The 17,929-nt window shown below is 38.4% G+C and overlaps 1 protein-coding gene across 1 annotated transcript in view; it reads right to left on the bottom strand.

Moving 5' to 3' along the window:
- Window positions 1-17,929, bottom strand: part of RB1 (RB transcriptional corepressor 1) — a gene marked incomplete at its 5' end in the record, with an annotated part of 70,275 nt that continues 52,346 nt past the window's right edge. Inside the window, 10 exons of the mRNA XM_083855877.1 lie at window positions 1-1,984; window positions 2,970-3,019; window positions 3,284-3,429; window positions 3,740-3,770; window positions 4,691-4,857; window positions 4,942-5,055; window positions 6,085-6,189; window positions 6,742-6,887; window positions 7,565-7,710; window positions 8,103-8,224. Of these exons, the coding sequence (XP_083712003.1) occupies window positions 1,911-1,984; window positions 2,970-3,019; window positions 3,284-3,429; window positions 3,740-3,770; window positions 4,691-4,857; window positions 4,942-5,055; window positions 6,085-6,189; window positions 6,742-6,887; window positions 7,565-7,710; window positions 8,103-8,224 (1,101 nt within the window). The 3' untranslated portion in view covers window positions 1-1,910. The remainder of the gene's footprint in view (window positions 1,985-2,969; window positions 3,020-3,283; window positions 3,430-3,739; window positions 3,771-4,690; window positions 4,858-4,941; window positions 5,056-6,084; window positions 6,190-6,741; window positions 6,888-7,564; window positions 7,711-8,102; window positions 8,225-17,929) is intronic.

Here is a 17,929-nt window from a genome sequence, read left to right as displayed (position 1 = left end):
AATCTTTTAAAAGTTATTTTATTTATCTTGAAAGGCAAGAAACTGATTAGTTGTATAAAATAATATTGTACATTTGATGTGAAGCCTTCTGAATCTGAACAAAAAAATACATTGTCCCAGTAAAGAAAGAATGAATCTGTTTGGATACTGGACTCTGTATCATCCCTCTAGCCAAAGGACTGCTGTAACAGAGCTTACAGTCAGTGCACCTCAATGTTAGCATATATCCTGTCTGTAAAACTGCAAAAAGTGAGAAAATAAACATAAGGTACTCTGGAAAGGTCTGTACATTTTTCAGTAAGAAAGTTGAAGCCATACTGAGTCTAAAACGCCCCTCAATATTACTTTAAAATTAATTTACAGTTTTTGCTGCTTGTAGAATTTTTAGTAGTTCTAAGGTTAGCTTTGAATCAACACAAGAATGGATCTTTAAAAATCCATTCCTTCCTACTTTAAAAGTACTCTAGGATCAGCTAAACAACCTGTAAATAAGCTCCCTGGAAGACATTAGTTTAAAATGTTTGTGTCATGAATAGCATGCTTTTCTATTGTACCTGTTCTTAATTTAAGTAGCTGCAAAGGCTAAATTTCATAAAAATGGGTAATTTTAAAGCAAGACAATTTATTTGCTTATATTTTAATCCAATGGAAATAAAACATGTGCTTTTGTTAATTGGCTATTTTAACAAAACTTTGCTGTTGCAAGAAAAGTTCCAGTATCTGAATGAGTAACTTACAAATACAAAAGATGAAAAAAGGATGGTTTTGTTTGGGTTTTTGGCTAGTTGCAACCATTCACAAGTTGCCCAATTAACTGCCTTTTCAGTAAAGGCAGATGGATTTTCCCAACGCGGGTTCACCACGTTCAGGTTTCTGCAGAGGCTGCAGTAAAGGCCAATGGGAGATGCCCTGTGCTTTTAGAGACCAGGCTGCTCTAACCTGGAACCCAGCTGGAGACACTCAGCTTCCTGCTGGTTTCTCAAGCTGTTTGGCTTGGTTACAATTAGGTGAAAAATTTGAAGAAATCAAGAAAATTCTACATCATTAGAATTTTGAAATCTTGTGTATACCAGGTATGGTTTAGGTTTGTGGTTTGTTTTGTTTTTTCTTTTTAATACTTGAGATTTCCCAAGATAAGAAAGGGCACATCAGTTACTCTCCATAGGGGAAGAAGTTTCAGCTTCTGGGGAAGATTCAGTGTGGGATTCTGGGATGAATCTCTATGGGATTCACACTCCATGAAATTCAAACTGAAGGACAGTGTAACTGCCCTCTGAAATGACACTGGGGTGAGAGCTGGGGAAGCAACACTACAAAATGCCAAGTGTTGGTTTCAGTAGTAAGGCTATGAAATGAGCTCACTGTGTATTCAGGTTGTACTCCTGAAGTGAGGCCCCTTCTCTGCAAGGTCCCCAGCTGCTGTCCAGTTCAATCTGATGGGAATTTGATGTGCTAATTATGAACACAGACAGAAATCTTTGCAGTAATTGGCCCACCATCTTCAAAATTTGCAAGTAATGAAAATCTAAAAAAACAAATCTAAGAAACAAAATTAGTGCATTTCAAATCATTCTAGCTAACATTTCATCTTTAGACATAAAAAATTCAAGCCAACAAGACTGAACTGGCTTAAATCAGTAATGCTGAAACAGGAAATTCAGACACTTTCCAAGACTTTTCAAAAATCCTCAAAAAATATATAAATTAAATTCAGTGGCTTACATTGTATATATGCTACATCATAAGGCAAAGTATCATGGAAAACATTTAACAATTTTAAAAGTACAAATGCTTTCAACTAGCAGTTTGGAATAAAAAGCAACTAAAAAAGCAACTCTATTAATGAAGGCTGTAAAACAAAAACAATCTTTAGAGGGCTAGCAGTGCAGCCCCTGGTCCTGAGAAGAATCTCACTTTTCTTCACTGGCTGAGGTATCATTTCCATCATTCAGCTTCTGCTTTTGCATTCTTGTTCGAGTAGATGCTACAAGAAAACCCAACAAGCAAAAAGAATGAAATATTTTCTTCATAATTATGTTGGACTGATTATTGGAAAAATTTGTAATAACACAATGAATTGAAGTACATTATTCTATTGTAAACAAACCAAATCTCTCATTATAGGATGAATACCTAATTTTGCACTGTTTCAGCCATTCTTGCTCAATCTTACAGATCTTATGAAATTCCTTCCACCTGTTCACTCCAGTTCTCATTGTCTCTGTCCCCTCACTGTGTCCATTTCCATCCTCCAGGTGGGCAGATGGTCTGTGTCACATCAGGAATCTCGCAGCCAGGCAGAGGCTGTGGGCTGAGCAGTGCCCACATCCCAGAGACAGCCTGCCCAGGAATGTCTTTTCCCCTCAGTGGCACACACCAACACCACTGCACGAGACAGAGCTCTCCTTCTTAATCTCTGCCATAAGTAAAAACTGACATATTTTCCCTAGCTTAAAATAAAGGAGAGGTGCCTGGATCCACACTCATACCTATCTTGATGAGCAATGTAAGAGTTTTTAATGGGCAAATCTGCTCAGCTGCAGAGCTCAGATTCTCAGAAAGTGGGAATGCCTGGTCAGGCCAAGTGTGCTCCTTCTCAAGTGGAAAATACAACTCGGATGTGGGGTTGGGTATGTTCTGCTTTTCATGAGCTAGAGTTGAATTTCATTTCAAAACAGAAAAGGTCCTACAAGATCTGACAGAAATGCTGACCCACAGTAGAAGAAAAAGCAGTCTCAGACATTTCCCTATAAATGCAAAGCAACAGAAAACCTACATATGGTTTTCCTGTTTACATAAATTTCCATTTTGTAATCTGCATTTTCAAGATTAGATGCAGCAAGTACAAAAGCTAAGCAAATTACCCAAATCACATCAGTGTTGAACTATGGTTTTTCATCTGAGTGGGCCCAAACTCTTTTATCCAAGGCACTCGGTGCTCTGCAGATTATGAGAAAAGTAATACTCACTCATTTCTGCAAGCTTTTGCTGGAACTTGGACTCCTGGGGTAGGTGTTTGCTACAGAAAGAAAGCATAAGGTTAAGTTAATAAAAATAACTTTTTACCTTCATAACCTAAACTTCGAATCAAGGGGAGCTGCTTTTTGACATCAAAGCATGTAACTGAGGAGCTCCATGCTTCCATCTCTCATTTGACACAGCTGCTAAAGCTCCCAAATTAACACAAGATAGGATATCAGGAAAAAGTTTTTTTCCTGAAAAAAGAAGGCCCTGAGAACCCAATATATGCAAGATCTCTGAAAATCCCAGGACGATCTCTCACCTTCCATCTGCCTCGTCTTGCCCCTCTATATCGAAGCGCAGCCTCTTCAGTGGCTTCGGAGCAGCGGCACCCACCTCTGCACTGCGTTTCAGCTGGCTCTCACTGTTGCACAACATCTGGTTTATTTTTTGAAACTTTTCAGAAGTCTGAAGTGACAAGAAAATAGGGAAAGAATTGCCAATAAATCCTGAAACCACTCCAACTTTCCAGATTATCCACAAAAAATTAGGAGTTCTAAAACTCTGGAGTTTTAAGAACCCGTATCTTGTGCCAAAGCAATTAAAATAAAATGCAACACATTTTGAACGTGAAGTCTGGATATTTGAAAGGAGTTAAAAGAACTTCCCTACAATTACTATATTAAATCACATACACTCTAGAGATGTGAGCAGGCTTTCCCATTCCTCCAAAAGTTACATGCATTTAAGACCAGACATCAAAGATGTTAAAACTCACCCCAAATGATTCTCCAATTGACACCAAAAATCTGCCAAATGAAGAAAAGAAGTTTAAGCTACATTTAACAACAACAGAAACATTGACTAATTTGCACAGGTTAGCACAAGGCATTAATGACGTCTCTTCCTCTCTCTCTCTGTGCTAACAGTGCAAATCCATACTGTGCTTTACTGTGTTGAGACATTTCTCTTTGAGCCAGTGAATGCTAAAACACCAGATGAACTAAATCACACAGATAGAAATGAAATTGTGGCTTGAAAGGATCAGAAGCTCACATAAGTCTACCCTGTATCAGCAGGGAGACCCTGCAGTGCTGGATACCCAGATAATCATCCTCTCATCTTTACCTTTAGGTGTTTGCTAATTAAAATCACACAGGACTTAAACCTAAAATACACAGTAACATTTAAACTTTCATGCACAGTGGCACTCACTTGATCCTAGTCTGAAAAGTCACTGGAAACTGGTACATTTACTGTCATCCTCATATGCTGAGAACTAGTAACCAAGAGTTTGAAATGTTCTGTTTGGACATCTAAACAAACATTTTGTTGCAAAAGAAGTATTTTCCCTTTAAAGAAGCTTACAAAGCTCAACTGTGTTTTTCAGGAGTGAGATGCAGGGTGAAAGCCAACAACATTTAAGCAACCAGGTCAGGAAACTCCTCTTTGGTGGGGGATTAAAAAAAAACCCAAAAACAAAACAACAAAACCCAACAACAACAACAACAAAAATAAAAAAAAAACAACCCAGCAAAAAACCTCCTTGAGCACAACAGAAAAGCATTGAATGATGAATAAAGATTCGAAATACAGGACAAACACTATTAAACAGAAATTATATGATAGCCACAGGCTACTGACAAACTCTGCAGTTTTCCAATTCGCTGTTACTCAAACCCCCCAAATATCTTAAATTTAGTCAAAGAAATGCTTGTCAACAACATACCTAGACCTTGGAGTCATCTTTGTGGGTGACTGAAACCCATCAGAGAATTTGTATGGGCTTTTCAGAGGTGAGATGTAGATGTTATTGCCAGCAGGGACACGACGAGGAGAGTTGGAAAACTGGTAAGGACTGCGAGGAATGTGTGGGATAGGTGACAGAGTGGGAGGCTATTAAAATAATAAAACAATCATAAGGTTTTATTGCCTATACATTTATAGTCTATTGAATAATAAACAGAGCTAATGGCTTACCCTGCTGGATGCATACTGCAAAATGTTTGTTTTCAGCTTCTGCATAAACACTAAGTTGTAGAAGACTATGATGGAGTCATATTGTTCTTCCCGGATAAGAACACGTTTGAAAGTCTACATAGGGTGAGAAAATCATACACAGATTTAAAAAAATAAATAAATAAAAGGAATGAAAATTTTACATTTTAAAAACTCATAAAGTCACTCAAAGTCTGTGTTAGATTAAGAGCTAGGATGGCCCATGGGTTGTATGCAAGCCACTGTAGCTTCTCTAAACTGTTGGGGATTTTTCCAAATGTGTTTGAACACCAGTACGAGCACCTACTTCATTAACTGGCACAGCCCCTTGGTGTGAACACAGTTCTAACATTTTCCAAATTTATAAACTATTTGCTTTCACACACACATCAAACACTCTGGACTACTGTGCATGCTTTGGAAGGCAAAAAAACCTCATTACTGAGATCGAATGGGGATAAAATAGGCTTGGAGGCAAAAATCTGGAGTTTAGCCAAGATCCACAAATACTCTATGAGAAATTCTGGTACTGAGAGGATGCTACAGTTCCATTAACTGGTGAGAGTTTTTCTATTGATTTCATCACTATGCTGTGCCAAAATTTCAGTACATTAAAGGTCCTATGACGGAAGGAACTTCTTCATGTTAAAGTTAAGCCTGCAACTTTAATACATACACAGCTGTTTGATATAGAGCCATCCATCTCTATTTGCTATCAAACTGTGTTTCTCTTGAAAGCTTCTGTAGAAAGTCATCTACTTCTCTTCCCTTAATGCTCCATGGAAGTTAGACAACTCATAAAGAAACTTGTGTTGTTTTTGAAAATCCTATTAGCTGAGGACATAAATTTTTCATCTAGACTCCAAATACAGTCATAAACCATTATTATGTATCTTTCAAAAGATGGAATGAAATTTGTTTTCTGAGGAGAGTTACCAAACTATTTATGCAAGATGTTTAAAAGAGATATTTAGTATTAGAGTCAGTTTTCTCCTCCACAAAATGGAGATGCAGTGAAGCAGAAGATTTCTTTTGTATGTTTAAGTGTAGTTTATTTTGATTTCAGGGGAAAATAATTAGTTTTTAAGATTTTTATGGAGGAATAACATTTAAGAACTTCCATACCTCTTGATTTGTGTTGCAAAGCTCCTTGTATGCTGAAACTATTATTTTAAATCGAAGATCTACATTCTTTACTTTGCATATGCCATACATGGAACACATCATGATCTATTAAAGAAACAAGACAAGACCACTGAAAATCAATTCAGCTTCTTCATTACACGTTAAGAAATAACTTTCTATCACTGATTGTGCTCTATAAACTAGCAGACAACTCAAGTTAGAAAGAACTTCCAGAATATAAGTCAACATAATGCTACACATTCCTATGTGACAAACAACTAATTGGAGCTGATAGGACCTTCTCAAACTTCTACCACATGCTGCAGTTTTAGGGTAGAATAACAAAAAAATTATCAGCACACATGTTGCCTTCCCAAAGAAAAACACTATATTTTTTATGCAAATTATCAGAAATTGTGGTCTGTCTTTGTTATTTTGAAAATAGCTCAAAATGGTAATTGAAGATGCCATATTAAGTAATTGACAGTACTGAAAAAACTGAGATGACAGACTTCAGTCTAAAGTAAGTCCTCCTTTCAGTGATCAATAGATTAATAAAAACCTCAGAGTACAATTTCTAATGGCTAAGAATGCACAAAGAACATTTTGTTCAGGAGAGTCTTTTTAACTTCCTAAAACCCTTTTTGTCCATGTTACCTGGTCCAGGTGCCTGTCTCTCATTAGCTCATACTCATTTTGCAGTGTGTGCTGGAAGAGGGTCCAGATCAAGGGTTCCAGGTCAGGATGTTCAGAGAGAAGGTGAAGGAACAGTGTATGGAGTCGACGATAGGCCAGTAGATACACTTCAGAAACAAAGAAAAATAAACTGAAATGGTTGTAACAGGAATATACAAAATTAAAGGAATGCAATGGAGAAGGGACAGCATTGTACTGTTCACTGCTGCCAAGAAAAAAAAAAATACCAGACATCAAGTGAAGGCAGTAGAAGCCTGGCTCAAAATAAGTGGAAAAGGTTTTTTCCACACAAGAGACAGCAGACACATGTAAGGCCACACCAAACAATGCTGCACACGTGTGTCTATGTCAATTCAAAGAAGCACCTGGAACATGAATCTGCTGGGAGTTACTAAGTAGACACAGTACAAAAAGTTCACAAAACCCCTCAAGAGGGATAAAGATCAAGCCTGGAAAAGCACCAGTCACACCAGTCCAGCTGTTCAGCTTCCCATGACATCTCTTTCTGGTCACTGCTGGGAAAAGGATGCTACAACAGAAGAACCCTCCATCTGAGCCCATATGGACATTCTTACAGCCAAGATAGGGAAGTTTTCACTTCTAACTTGCAGAGTGCACACAGTAAACACCTGCTGGCACCATTTTGCCCTTTCTTCCAGAGGTTTGTCCAGTGTTTACTACAGATTCTACAACAAACTTTTCAGAAATGCTAAGTGCCAAAACCCAAAAAGGGTAAAAAGTAAGAGATAACTTTGCAATGTCAGCACATGCAGTAGGAACAAACCTTTCTTGTAGAACAGAGAGAGGGAGGTAGATTTCTGCGGTTTCTGGGTTTGGGGGATCACAGCAGGTTGAGCATCTGGAGTGGAAGGAGCACTTAGAGGAGTTCCAGATACCTTCTTCTTAGGAGATTTCACAGGAGAAAGATAGCTGGAGGTTCAACATATATTATCCATTTAACATCACAGGATAAAGGAACAACTCTGTATCAATAATACTTGCAGTAACTCTTCCCTTTTCACCCTTCCCCATTAGAAAAAATAAACTGCTATTGTGACCTGTTATCCCCAACACCTGATACAGGAACTTGTTTATTCCTAGACAAGTAATGTAACAGTTTACAGTTACAAGTTTGATAGGTCTAGGGAAAAATATTTCAGCATTTGATTTAAATTTTTATGTATACTAAATATTTGCAAATGCAATGGTTTGACAAAACTTAAGTACCAAGCCTAAGAAGTAGGAAAACAGAATACAGGTGGATTTGAATAATAAGGGTGATATCAACTTCACATTTTGCTAGACCTCAGGCATTCACTTACAGGTCTGCAGCAGTGTGGTTATGCTGGAGAGGCGTATTGAGAGAAGACGTATTGGGTTCAGGCTGATCAGTTTGGCCTTCCCGCTCTTTCGACTGCTTGATAAGATCAAACAGAGGTGACCCCTGGAAAAATTACAGGATTCTTAGTGTAATGTCATCCTACGTTACACTAACAATAGACATCCACTCTGAATTAATTTTGTTCCTTCTCTAAAACCAAACACCAAAATGTGAACCTTGATGGAAGATGAAAGCTTTAAAGTACTTCAAAACACTCATACTTTGCCAGATAAAATTTTGCCATTTAACTTTGAGCTTTTAAAAAATCAAACGCTTTTTTTCCTGTTTCAACAGCAGTTCATTAAATATAGGTTAACTGCAGACTTGAGACAGTTGTATTAGTTGTATTCTAGAGCCCCTTACTACTTCCTACTAAAGCCATTTCTGAAAAGAAGAGTAATCAATACAAGAAAACACATAAAAGGTCACATTTCAAAAAACACAGAACAATACAAACAAAACGTCCTCCTAATCCCCCAAGAAAATCCAAAACCAAACCAACCAGGCAAAACCCAAAAAAACCCACCAAAAAACAGCTAAAGGAAACCTTAACCTACTGGTGACTGAAAAGTTACTACTGTACCTACTGTCAATCCATTTCTGCTACAACATCTACCTAGTATTTTACATTTGATAATATATAAACCACAGTCACTTAATTGCACCAGGGACTATTTTGTCTCATGCAGTATCATGTTCCAGAGCCACCTCTGGAAAGAGTTAGAGCGACTCTGGATACATTAAGTCTCTGCCCTCATGGCCCAAAGCAAATCCTCTTTTGATAAATAACTATCAGTACTTTAACCACGTCCTCTGGAATACATCTGAAACTAAGAGCTTGAAGTAGGAGGTGACTCAGAGATTGTAAGTGGAATGGAGGAGGTTCTGGCTGAAACCACATCAGCCCTTCTGCTGATGTTAGTAATAAAGAGCAGTCCTGCAGAAAGAAAATCTCAGCCTGCTTGCGTGTCACACATAGAGTAGAATTATGCTGAGGCAGCAAGACTACATGGGAAAATATTTTTACACCATATTTATAAATAAATTTGAAAGCACAGGGTTGATAGCTTTTGTTTGTTTTATTTTCTTTAAACAGGAGACTCATCCTTGAGTACAATGTTGCCTCTCAGCAGTAAAGCATCAAAACTCCTGAAGCAACAGAGGTACATTTAAGTAGCAAATATGTGCCTTCTTGAGAGTGGGAGGCAGGGGAAGCAGTGCCCATAAGACTCAGGAGGAAGAGGGCAAAACCAGACATGCAGCATTTGCCTCAAATGATTGTCCCAAAAGACAGCAGTAAAATTTGTCATCTCATTTCTCTGTACACAATGCACTGTCTGATGGTTCCTGGTCTGTTTGATCTTCTAAATGCACATTTTTAATATTAAAATGCACTGGCACAGATGACAAATCTATATCTATGAACAGGAGCACACCATGCATGTAAAACATGCAGTGTCACCTGGCTAAGGCAGTAAGAATTAGCCTAGTAAAACTAGACTACATTTACTAGAATTAAAACTAGCATTAAGATATTCCTTATTTAGGCTCATTCCTAAAAAGAAGAACACTTTATCTTTTAAGTGCATCAAATAAAAACTCAGAGTAACAAGATGAGAGTGATGAGATTTACAATTTTTCACACTGCAATTTTTAAATTATGATTTTGGCAATACCGGCGCTGTTTCATCCATAGCAGAAAAAATGTCAGTTACTGATTCATAACCACATAGTTGATTCTCCATCATTTCTCAACCAGTTCAGCTCTTGGCCTGGTTTGCATAATTTTTCCCTCCATTTAGGAGTGCATGCACTTCTCACTTGTGTCTCTCAGCACTGCCCTTGCTGGAAACACAGGCACATGACCTCCATTTCTCATTCTTTTGGCAACTTCGCCTCTTCCTCTTTTATTATTGTCACCATCACTTCACTTTGCTCTGAGGAATCCAAATTTCCTTCCCAGAGCAATCATTGCTGAGATATCTTGACTAAGAGTGAACCCTGCTTCATTCATGTCACGTTTTAGTAATTAATGACTGGAAAAATATTGTTTTTAATGAAGGAGGAAAAGGGGTTAATAAAAGGGAATGAGATCTAGAAAGAGAAGCAAAGTTACTATTCTTGAATTAGCACTTGAGACCAGCAGCATCCAGGTCCTCTCTCACTCCTGCTCCAATTTTGCTCGCATTATTCCAAGTGTGATTCCATTAGATAAGCTATGGGGACAGAGCAGCTTGCTACACATGGAAGGGATCTGCCTATTTCTGCATCGTTTCCACTCCACTTTGACCTGTCAGTCTCAACAATCAGTCAACCTTCACATAAGTCAACTAAACCATCAGAAAGCTAACAGAGAAAGAAAACCCAGATTTAAGTCAGCTCTGCAGAGCATCACAGAGCCAGAACAAGCAGTAAGAACAGACAGGGCAGCCACATCACAAAGGCTGGGAGCAGAACACAAAGTACAAGATACCATGCATTTACTGACAACAAATTCCATAACCTGATTGGCACATGGAATTTCATCTGACAGGAATGTACAGAACTGACTGCTGCTTTCCATCAGTTAGATGGGCTACATTCAGCAAGAGGATATTCTGAGTAGAAACATGTACCCATAGAGCCCAAACAGCAAGATGCAGTGAGTCCAATACATCCCTTTTGGTTCCCACAAATATTAATTGATGCTGTGGTTAAAAAGGTGGCAAGACAAAGAGGGTGTTGCAACTCAGCTGGCCCCAGCAGTGCAGAGCTGCCAGCACCAGCAATGGCAGGGTGAAAGAAAGCCCCATTCAGTGTATGTCCCTGGACAAACCACAGCCTTGTCACCTATGCTGGCTGCACAAACTTGTGTGCCCTGTGGCTGCATGAGCAGAAAGAAGTTATTTAACTTTCACACCTGGTGACATTTAACATGGGTGTTTTGTTGATCACCATTTCCACCTTCCTCTCAGCATTTAGGTGCAGCCCCCTCTGCTCTTTCCCCAGGGACCCCTACCAAGTGCATGGACACATAGTTGGAGAAGTAAATGCTGCCCTGACAAGACTGATGCCTCACAAAAAACCTGTATGCCACAATGCAGAAACACAAAGAGATGGATTTTGTCAAGTGCAACCACCCCACACCCCCACACGAAAACTGATGGGTTTAATTACAGCCCTGTCTCCTTTCTTTATACTTAAACACGAAAAACACTTCTATTCTGTGAACTCAAGAGTGCATTCTGCAGCTTGCAGGGTGTTTGCAAGCTTATCAGGGAAAACTTCAGCTTCAGTCCCACAATTTAATATTCAACATTCTAATGAGAGAAATACAACATCATTAGCCAGGTAATTACCAGTCCTCTATGTAATAATAACAAAAGAACTTTAACCCCCAGGTCCAGCTTAATTGAACAGGAATGTTTATCAGGAACTAATTTCTAAAGCAATGTTATTCATGCTACCTTTTACAAATTTCATATTGCTTTTTAAAGCTTTTAAGCAGCACTTAAGGTGAACAGGTCACCTTCAATGTATTCCTTTATCATGGAAGGAGGTTTGCAGTTTTTACTTTAATTTAATGCACAGTAAGTGATTAATGTTACTAGATGCAGCCACAGAATAAATTTCACTAATTAAGCAAAATGTTGCTTTCCATTTGAAACTCCCCTGTGATGGCTACAGAAACCCCATTTTATTAGTTCTAGAAGTGACAAAGCAATGGAGACTTAAAATTTCTCAGGGTCAAAAGGCCACTGGCATCAGAATGAAGAATAAGACTAAAATTCAACTCAGTTCCCTCTCAAAATACCCAGGGCTAACTAACTGTCCAAGGCTAAACTCTGTGAATTAAGTGGGGCTTTGTTAAGAGTGGCTTTGCAGGATGTTTCCCTGCAGCAACGCCTCCATCACAAGCATCTGCAGTCATTTTTGCCCATCTGAAAGCTCCTTTTATGGAAAAAAACAGGCAGAATTTCTTATTTGCTACTCTTTATTTGGCTACAGTCAACTCTTTATTTGGCTACAGTCAAACTACAGGACACACAGGTGCTTCCCAATCTGTGTATTGGCTCTATCCCAAATACATGTTTAATTGGACTTTGGTTTCCATGAAAAGATTAAAAAAACCCTTAAATCCTTTATATATGAGGAAGAGCCACCCTGGGGTTTGGGTGTACTCCACTGACCACAGAGGAAAAGCCCTGAGCAGCTTTACTCTAAACAGTGCTATTAGTAGTTCACTAATAAAAAAACCTGCTTTCGTCTTTGTTTTATTTATGCTTTTTGTTCTTGGCAATATAATATATTCTTCCTAATACATTTTCAGGTTTTAGTTATCCGTTCACATTAAATTTTAATGCAGTGTTTAGCACTTTACTATGTATCTATTTCAATGACAAGGTCCCTCAGATGTTGTTTGTTTGGCTGGGGTTTTTTTGCCTCGGGCTTTCTTTTTTCTTTTGCTTGTTTTCAAATTATTAAACCAGTCAATACAACACATAATGTTAAGACATGTTGTTCTTCATAACGTCATAAAAAATGGCAGTGATTTTGCAAGGCAAAACAAAGCCAGTTTAGAACCGACAGCTTTGGAATGGAAGCGCAAGGACTGGATCAGCCAGCACAAGCTATTTCCAACCCTCTTTCCCAAGAGAGAATTACATGCCCAGAAAATTGGCTTTTGCTTGCAACTGTGTTTTCAGAAGTTTCATGTGACAATTAGTTACCAGAATTCTGAAATAATTCAGACCTGCTAAAACAAAGTAGACTTCACAATCTAAATTGAAATAGTATTGATCATGAAAAAAAACCCAAAAAAATCAAGGATTGTGTCCTAATTTCACATGAGTTGTGTTATATAAATTATGTTCATACTGGAGTTTGTTCTTACAAAATTTATAAAGAAAAATATTAAAAACTACAGGGTTAATAGTTTAATTCATTTAAGAATACTGACAGATCTGCTGTTAACTCCTTACAGTGTGTGTATGTTTAATACAAGTCCTATACCTATCCCACTCATCTCAAGCATTTAAGAGTCATCCAGCTTTGTGAGGATCTCCTTTCATCTAGTGATAAAAGAGTTCAAATCTCTCCAGAGAAGGAAAGCCAGGTTACCACAGCCTGAATATACATCTCACACTTTGTTGCTTCAAATGATGTTGCAACTCATTCTCCTAACAACTTTGCGATAATCTACTCTTCCTCAGAAGTCTCTGGAAAGACCTGACAAATCTTGTTTGAAATCAGACATTATTTCAGAATAATCAATACCATACTTTTCAGCCCTCCCCCCCTGAAATCACTTTTCACCCAATGAAGACCAGTTAACCAATTCTCCATGATTTAGAGCATCTCTTAGCAAAGGTCCATGGGACCCACCTCACTGTACAAGAGTATTATGAAAACACCCTTCCTAGCAATGCAGAAGGAATTCTGTGAAAATACTTTTTAACATAAAGATGACAGACCCTCTGTGTCAACATAATGACTAAAACTATTGGCAATGTTCAAAAATATTACACAGACCAGTGATAATGCCTGGCAAATAGAGAACTTCTGACACAGTTACTGTTCTGTGGCTCTGCAACCAATCACCAGTTGAATACTGAAGGGAAAAAACAAACCCTGGTCATTAGGACTGCTCCCGTTTGCCAAGCCTGTGAGACTAACTTTTAAAAATCACTTTGAAAGGAATTTTGAAAGACAGTCTACAAGCAGAACTACGCTTTTATACAACTGTTTTGTTTAAACTGCTCAGGATGACTCTGGGCAGGCTGCTACTACATGGTTTGCAGCTCTTGCACCACTTCCTCCAGTTTTTCTGCTCAACTCACAACTGCACGTGCAGGTACACAAAGCATTACACAAAATACCATAAAATAACCTTTGCTCCTTTTTTGCTGAACATTATCCATGAAAATATAATTTCAGGCCCATTTGCCACACATTTTTTCCCCCCAAAACAATTGCTATGAGCATCTTCCAGAGGGATCTGTGTTCTGCACTGGCAGTGCTGCTGCAGAAAGAATCTGTATCTGAAGAAATTAGCAAGTTTAATACCTAACTCCCAGGGCAGCCAGGCTTCAGTATGACTAATTATTGGACAAATCTCAAAAACTTTAGGCAAGAGCCAAAGGTCTCAAGGACAACTGAATCAATACCACTTTCCCACCACTCTCCACGCAGGAAAATGTGTCAAATAAACCAAAACACACCTGATGTGAACCACTTGACTGTTGGAAATGACAATATATCAACAAAAAAAACCTTTGAGGTTGAAAATTTTTGCAACAGCTTTAAGCTGTGAAAAAACTACAGGGTGTAAAGATTTTCAGTACAGGAAGTAGAGGAGAAATGCTTTAAGGGACCATTATGTTAACTAACATCACATAGTTCTATAGTTATTTCCATGCAGGACAAATTCTTACACTGAGGAGCAAAACAGCACTCAAGCACTTCCTTTCTCCTGAGGAACTTTTAGGTCACAAAATGCTCATCTTGGTAAAGACAATTTATTTATGTAATTACTATTGTAACAATGAAATTGTCATAGTATCGCACAACATTTTCTATCAGTTTCATTTACACAGTCCCAGTCCCCAGAACGACAATTAAGAGTGGTTCTGGGAAATATTTTCACAAGTACAAATGGAAACATGACAATGAAGTGCCTCTGAGACTTTGGGTTAAAGCCTGTGATTCAGTTGCAAGTTTTGTGTTCTTTTCAATTTCTCATTAGCTGGACAAATTTAGGTACAATGTACCATAAACAATTCTCTTATCAACCTAAAAGCAGTACGTGCCAGGAAACTTTGTAGACAGCACTTTTTGAAAGAGCAGGAGAGTATCTTTTAGCAATGTAACCAAAGAGTCAACCAATTATGGATCGAGCAGAAGAAGATATAACAGATAATCTGCAGAGGATGTGACTAAGCTGCATGCACAGAAAGAGCAATTCCCCAGAAAAGTTAATAATAGGTAGGGGTTGTTACATGTCTTCAAGCCATTAAGAGCAGACTGCTTGTAGTATTTAGAAGAAAAAAAGGACTATAAATATTTTGCATTGTACTTTATATAATCTAGAAGAGAAAAATGGCACAAATTTGAGTTCCAAAAACAATATGCCATGTTTTGTAACAGAAGATGACAACATGAGCATGAAAACCCTTTTATGTGATAGATTTATCAATCAATTCTGGAAAACATTTCAACATAAAGAAAATTAAGACATGACAAGGAAGAAAAACCTGAAGCTATAACAAAACTATCCATGTCACAACATTTTGGGCAGAAACCCAGCCTTTGAGAAGGGTCTTGATCTCAATTTAAGCCAACACTTGTATGAATATCATTATGGGACATCTCAAGCTCAGCTGGTCTATACTTTGGTATGAGCTTGAGGCAGACAAGACCTGGCAGCAACTCTGCTGTGCTTGGCTTTTGAAGCAGAAGCATATGCAGAGCTTCTGAGTGCTCAGTTGGCAGAATTTAAGAAGATATTTCCAATTAAGCATTTCTGCCTTAGAAGCAGTAATATAACAATCATAAAATGCAGCGTAATAGAGGTAAGGAAGACTGCACTGGAAATCAAATTAACAAGAGAATGTCAAAAAAGTCTTGGGCTATTATTCAGAGCTCATTAAAAAAATAAAACCCAAAACATTCTTCCCAAACTGAAGATAAATAATTGAATTTTGACAGTGTGATATAAAATAGTGTAAAAATGACTAAAAACTACTCCAAAATTTTCAATAACTTATCAGACTTGAAACAAAATCTTGGAAAGCACTGGACTGGTACCTATATATATATATATTTTATGTTATACCTGTTTCATACTCCCTTCCTAGCAATCCTGTACACCCATTATTTCATCAATTACTAAGTGTTGTTCCACTCTGTTTTCTCTCAAAGTGTTGCAGTGAATTCTGAGGCAGATCACAGAATTAGTTGGGGTTGGGAGGGACCTTAAAGGTCATTTGGTCCAACCCCCTGCCATGGGCAGGGACACCTTCCACTAGACCAAGTTTCTCAGAGCCCTATTCAGCCTGGCCTGGAACATTTCCAGGGATGGGACATTCACAGCTTCTCTGAGCAACCTGTGCCAGTGCCTCCCACCCTCAAAATAAAGAATTTCCTACTAATGTCTAATCTAAACCCAACCTCTTTCAGTTTAAGCTGTTCCCCTGTTCCTGTCACTACATGCCCTTGTTAAAACGGGTAAAAGATACTACAGAGCTTTCCACTTAAAAAAAGTGCTGATCTCCTTACCACCTCAGCTTTTTTTCTGGTTATACCTTCACTTCCCACCACTCCTCTCAAGGGTAATTTCACAGATCTACAGCATTAGCTAGCCTCCATAACTACAAACTGTAAATTTCTATGATCATATGAGAAACAACGCAAGAATTACTATGTTAACAGAATTACTAGCTTTGCGTAGATCTGAAGCAGAGAAACAATTGTAACTATTATTATCAAATGTAAGAGTATCCCTTAGCAAATGATGGGAGTCAGAAGTATCTTACACCAAAAAGTGGAATATCCATGAAGTTATTCTAGGTTCCTTAAAAAAAAGACTAAATAAACCTTAAAACAATGCAATATACCTGCTTTATTTTGTTTTTGTAAAACCAAAAAAATGTAGCTGAACTAGCAAAGAAGGGCAAAACCAATAAAAAGGTGCAAAAAAATCTAAATAATTTATCTAAGATGTAAGCAAGTTTGTGGATGTAGTAAATGCAGACCACGCTTGGACCACATCAACATCTGCAAGAAGTCTGAGCTCACATTTCTGCAAACTAGGCCAGTACTATTTTTCAGAAAATAATGTAAGACATGATACTCAGTGCCTTTTCTTATGGCCACACAAGAATCTTTTATGAAGACTGATCACTGATGGGCAGCTCAGGCTCTGGAAAAACACACTGGGAAGTATAAAAATTCCCCCTTGGATATTTAGAGCAAAATCACGTTTTTTAGGTATTAGAGAACCACAGAATGGTTAAGGTTTGAAAGGAACATAGTGGGGCATGTGGTCCAACCTCCCTGCTCCAGCAGGGTGTTTAAAACACAGCACATTTCTATTTGGATGAACTCACAAGGATCTAGGAAAACATTTATCTTCTTCAAGGTTTAAAATCTACAGCTATGAAAAGATAAAGATCATGTTTGGTTAGGTTTTTTCCAAAACACCACAAACCAGATCCAGTCCCCCTTCACATCTGAGCAGCACCAATGCAGAAACCTCCCTCCCCACAGGAAACCTTGGTGCTACACATCTGTGCAGTGAAGGACCCATACTCAGCATCCCCCCTGCAGCCCCTCTGCCCACCCACTGCAGAACCTGAAGCCAGAACTTGGGTTGGAGGCTTTGTGCAAGACCCATGAGGGCAACCAGATGCCTCAGAGAGGCTCTACAAAAGCCGTGCTCAGAAGCACACACCCAGCTGAGGACTAAAAAGCCGAATCTTGCCCAGCCACGGCACAGGCATGTGGGTCTTGGGCCTTCATGAAGATAATGAGGAAGCCAAGTCTCCTTTTAAAATGACAACATTGCAAAAGAAAGGATTTGAAAGACTCTCAAGACTTTTGATAGCCCTTTTTTTTTTTTTGGTGCTCAGTTTCTCCTGAGAAGGAAGTGGATTTAAAATCAAGAAAATTTCATGGCCTCTGCTCTCTCCTTCCTCTGTGCAACCCTTGCTCCTTTTAATTACATGACCTTAGCACATAATTAAAAACTGCACCATGTACCCAGAAAGAATTTAGGAGACTCTCCCTGAA

The sequence above is a fragment of the Zosterops lateralis genome (assembly GCF_965231275.1).
Source record: "Zosterops lateralis genome assembly, chromosome: 2".
Taxonomy (NCBI): domain Eukaryota; kingdom Metazoa; phylum Chordata; class Aves; order Passeriformes; family Zosteropidae; genus Zosterops; species Zosterops lateralis.
The sequence above is the reverse complement of the archived record's forward strand: the minus strand, read 5'-3'. Positions and strand labels throughout refer to the sequence as shown.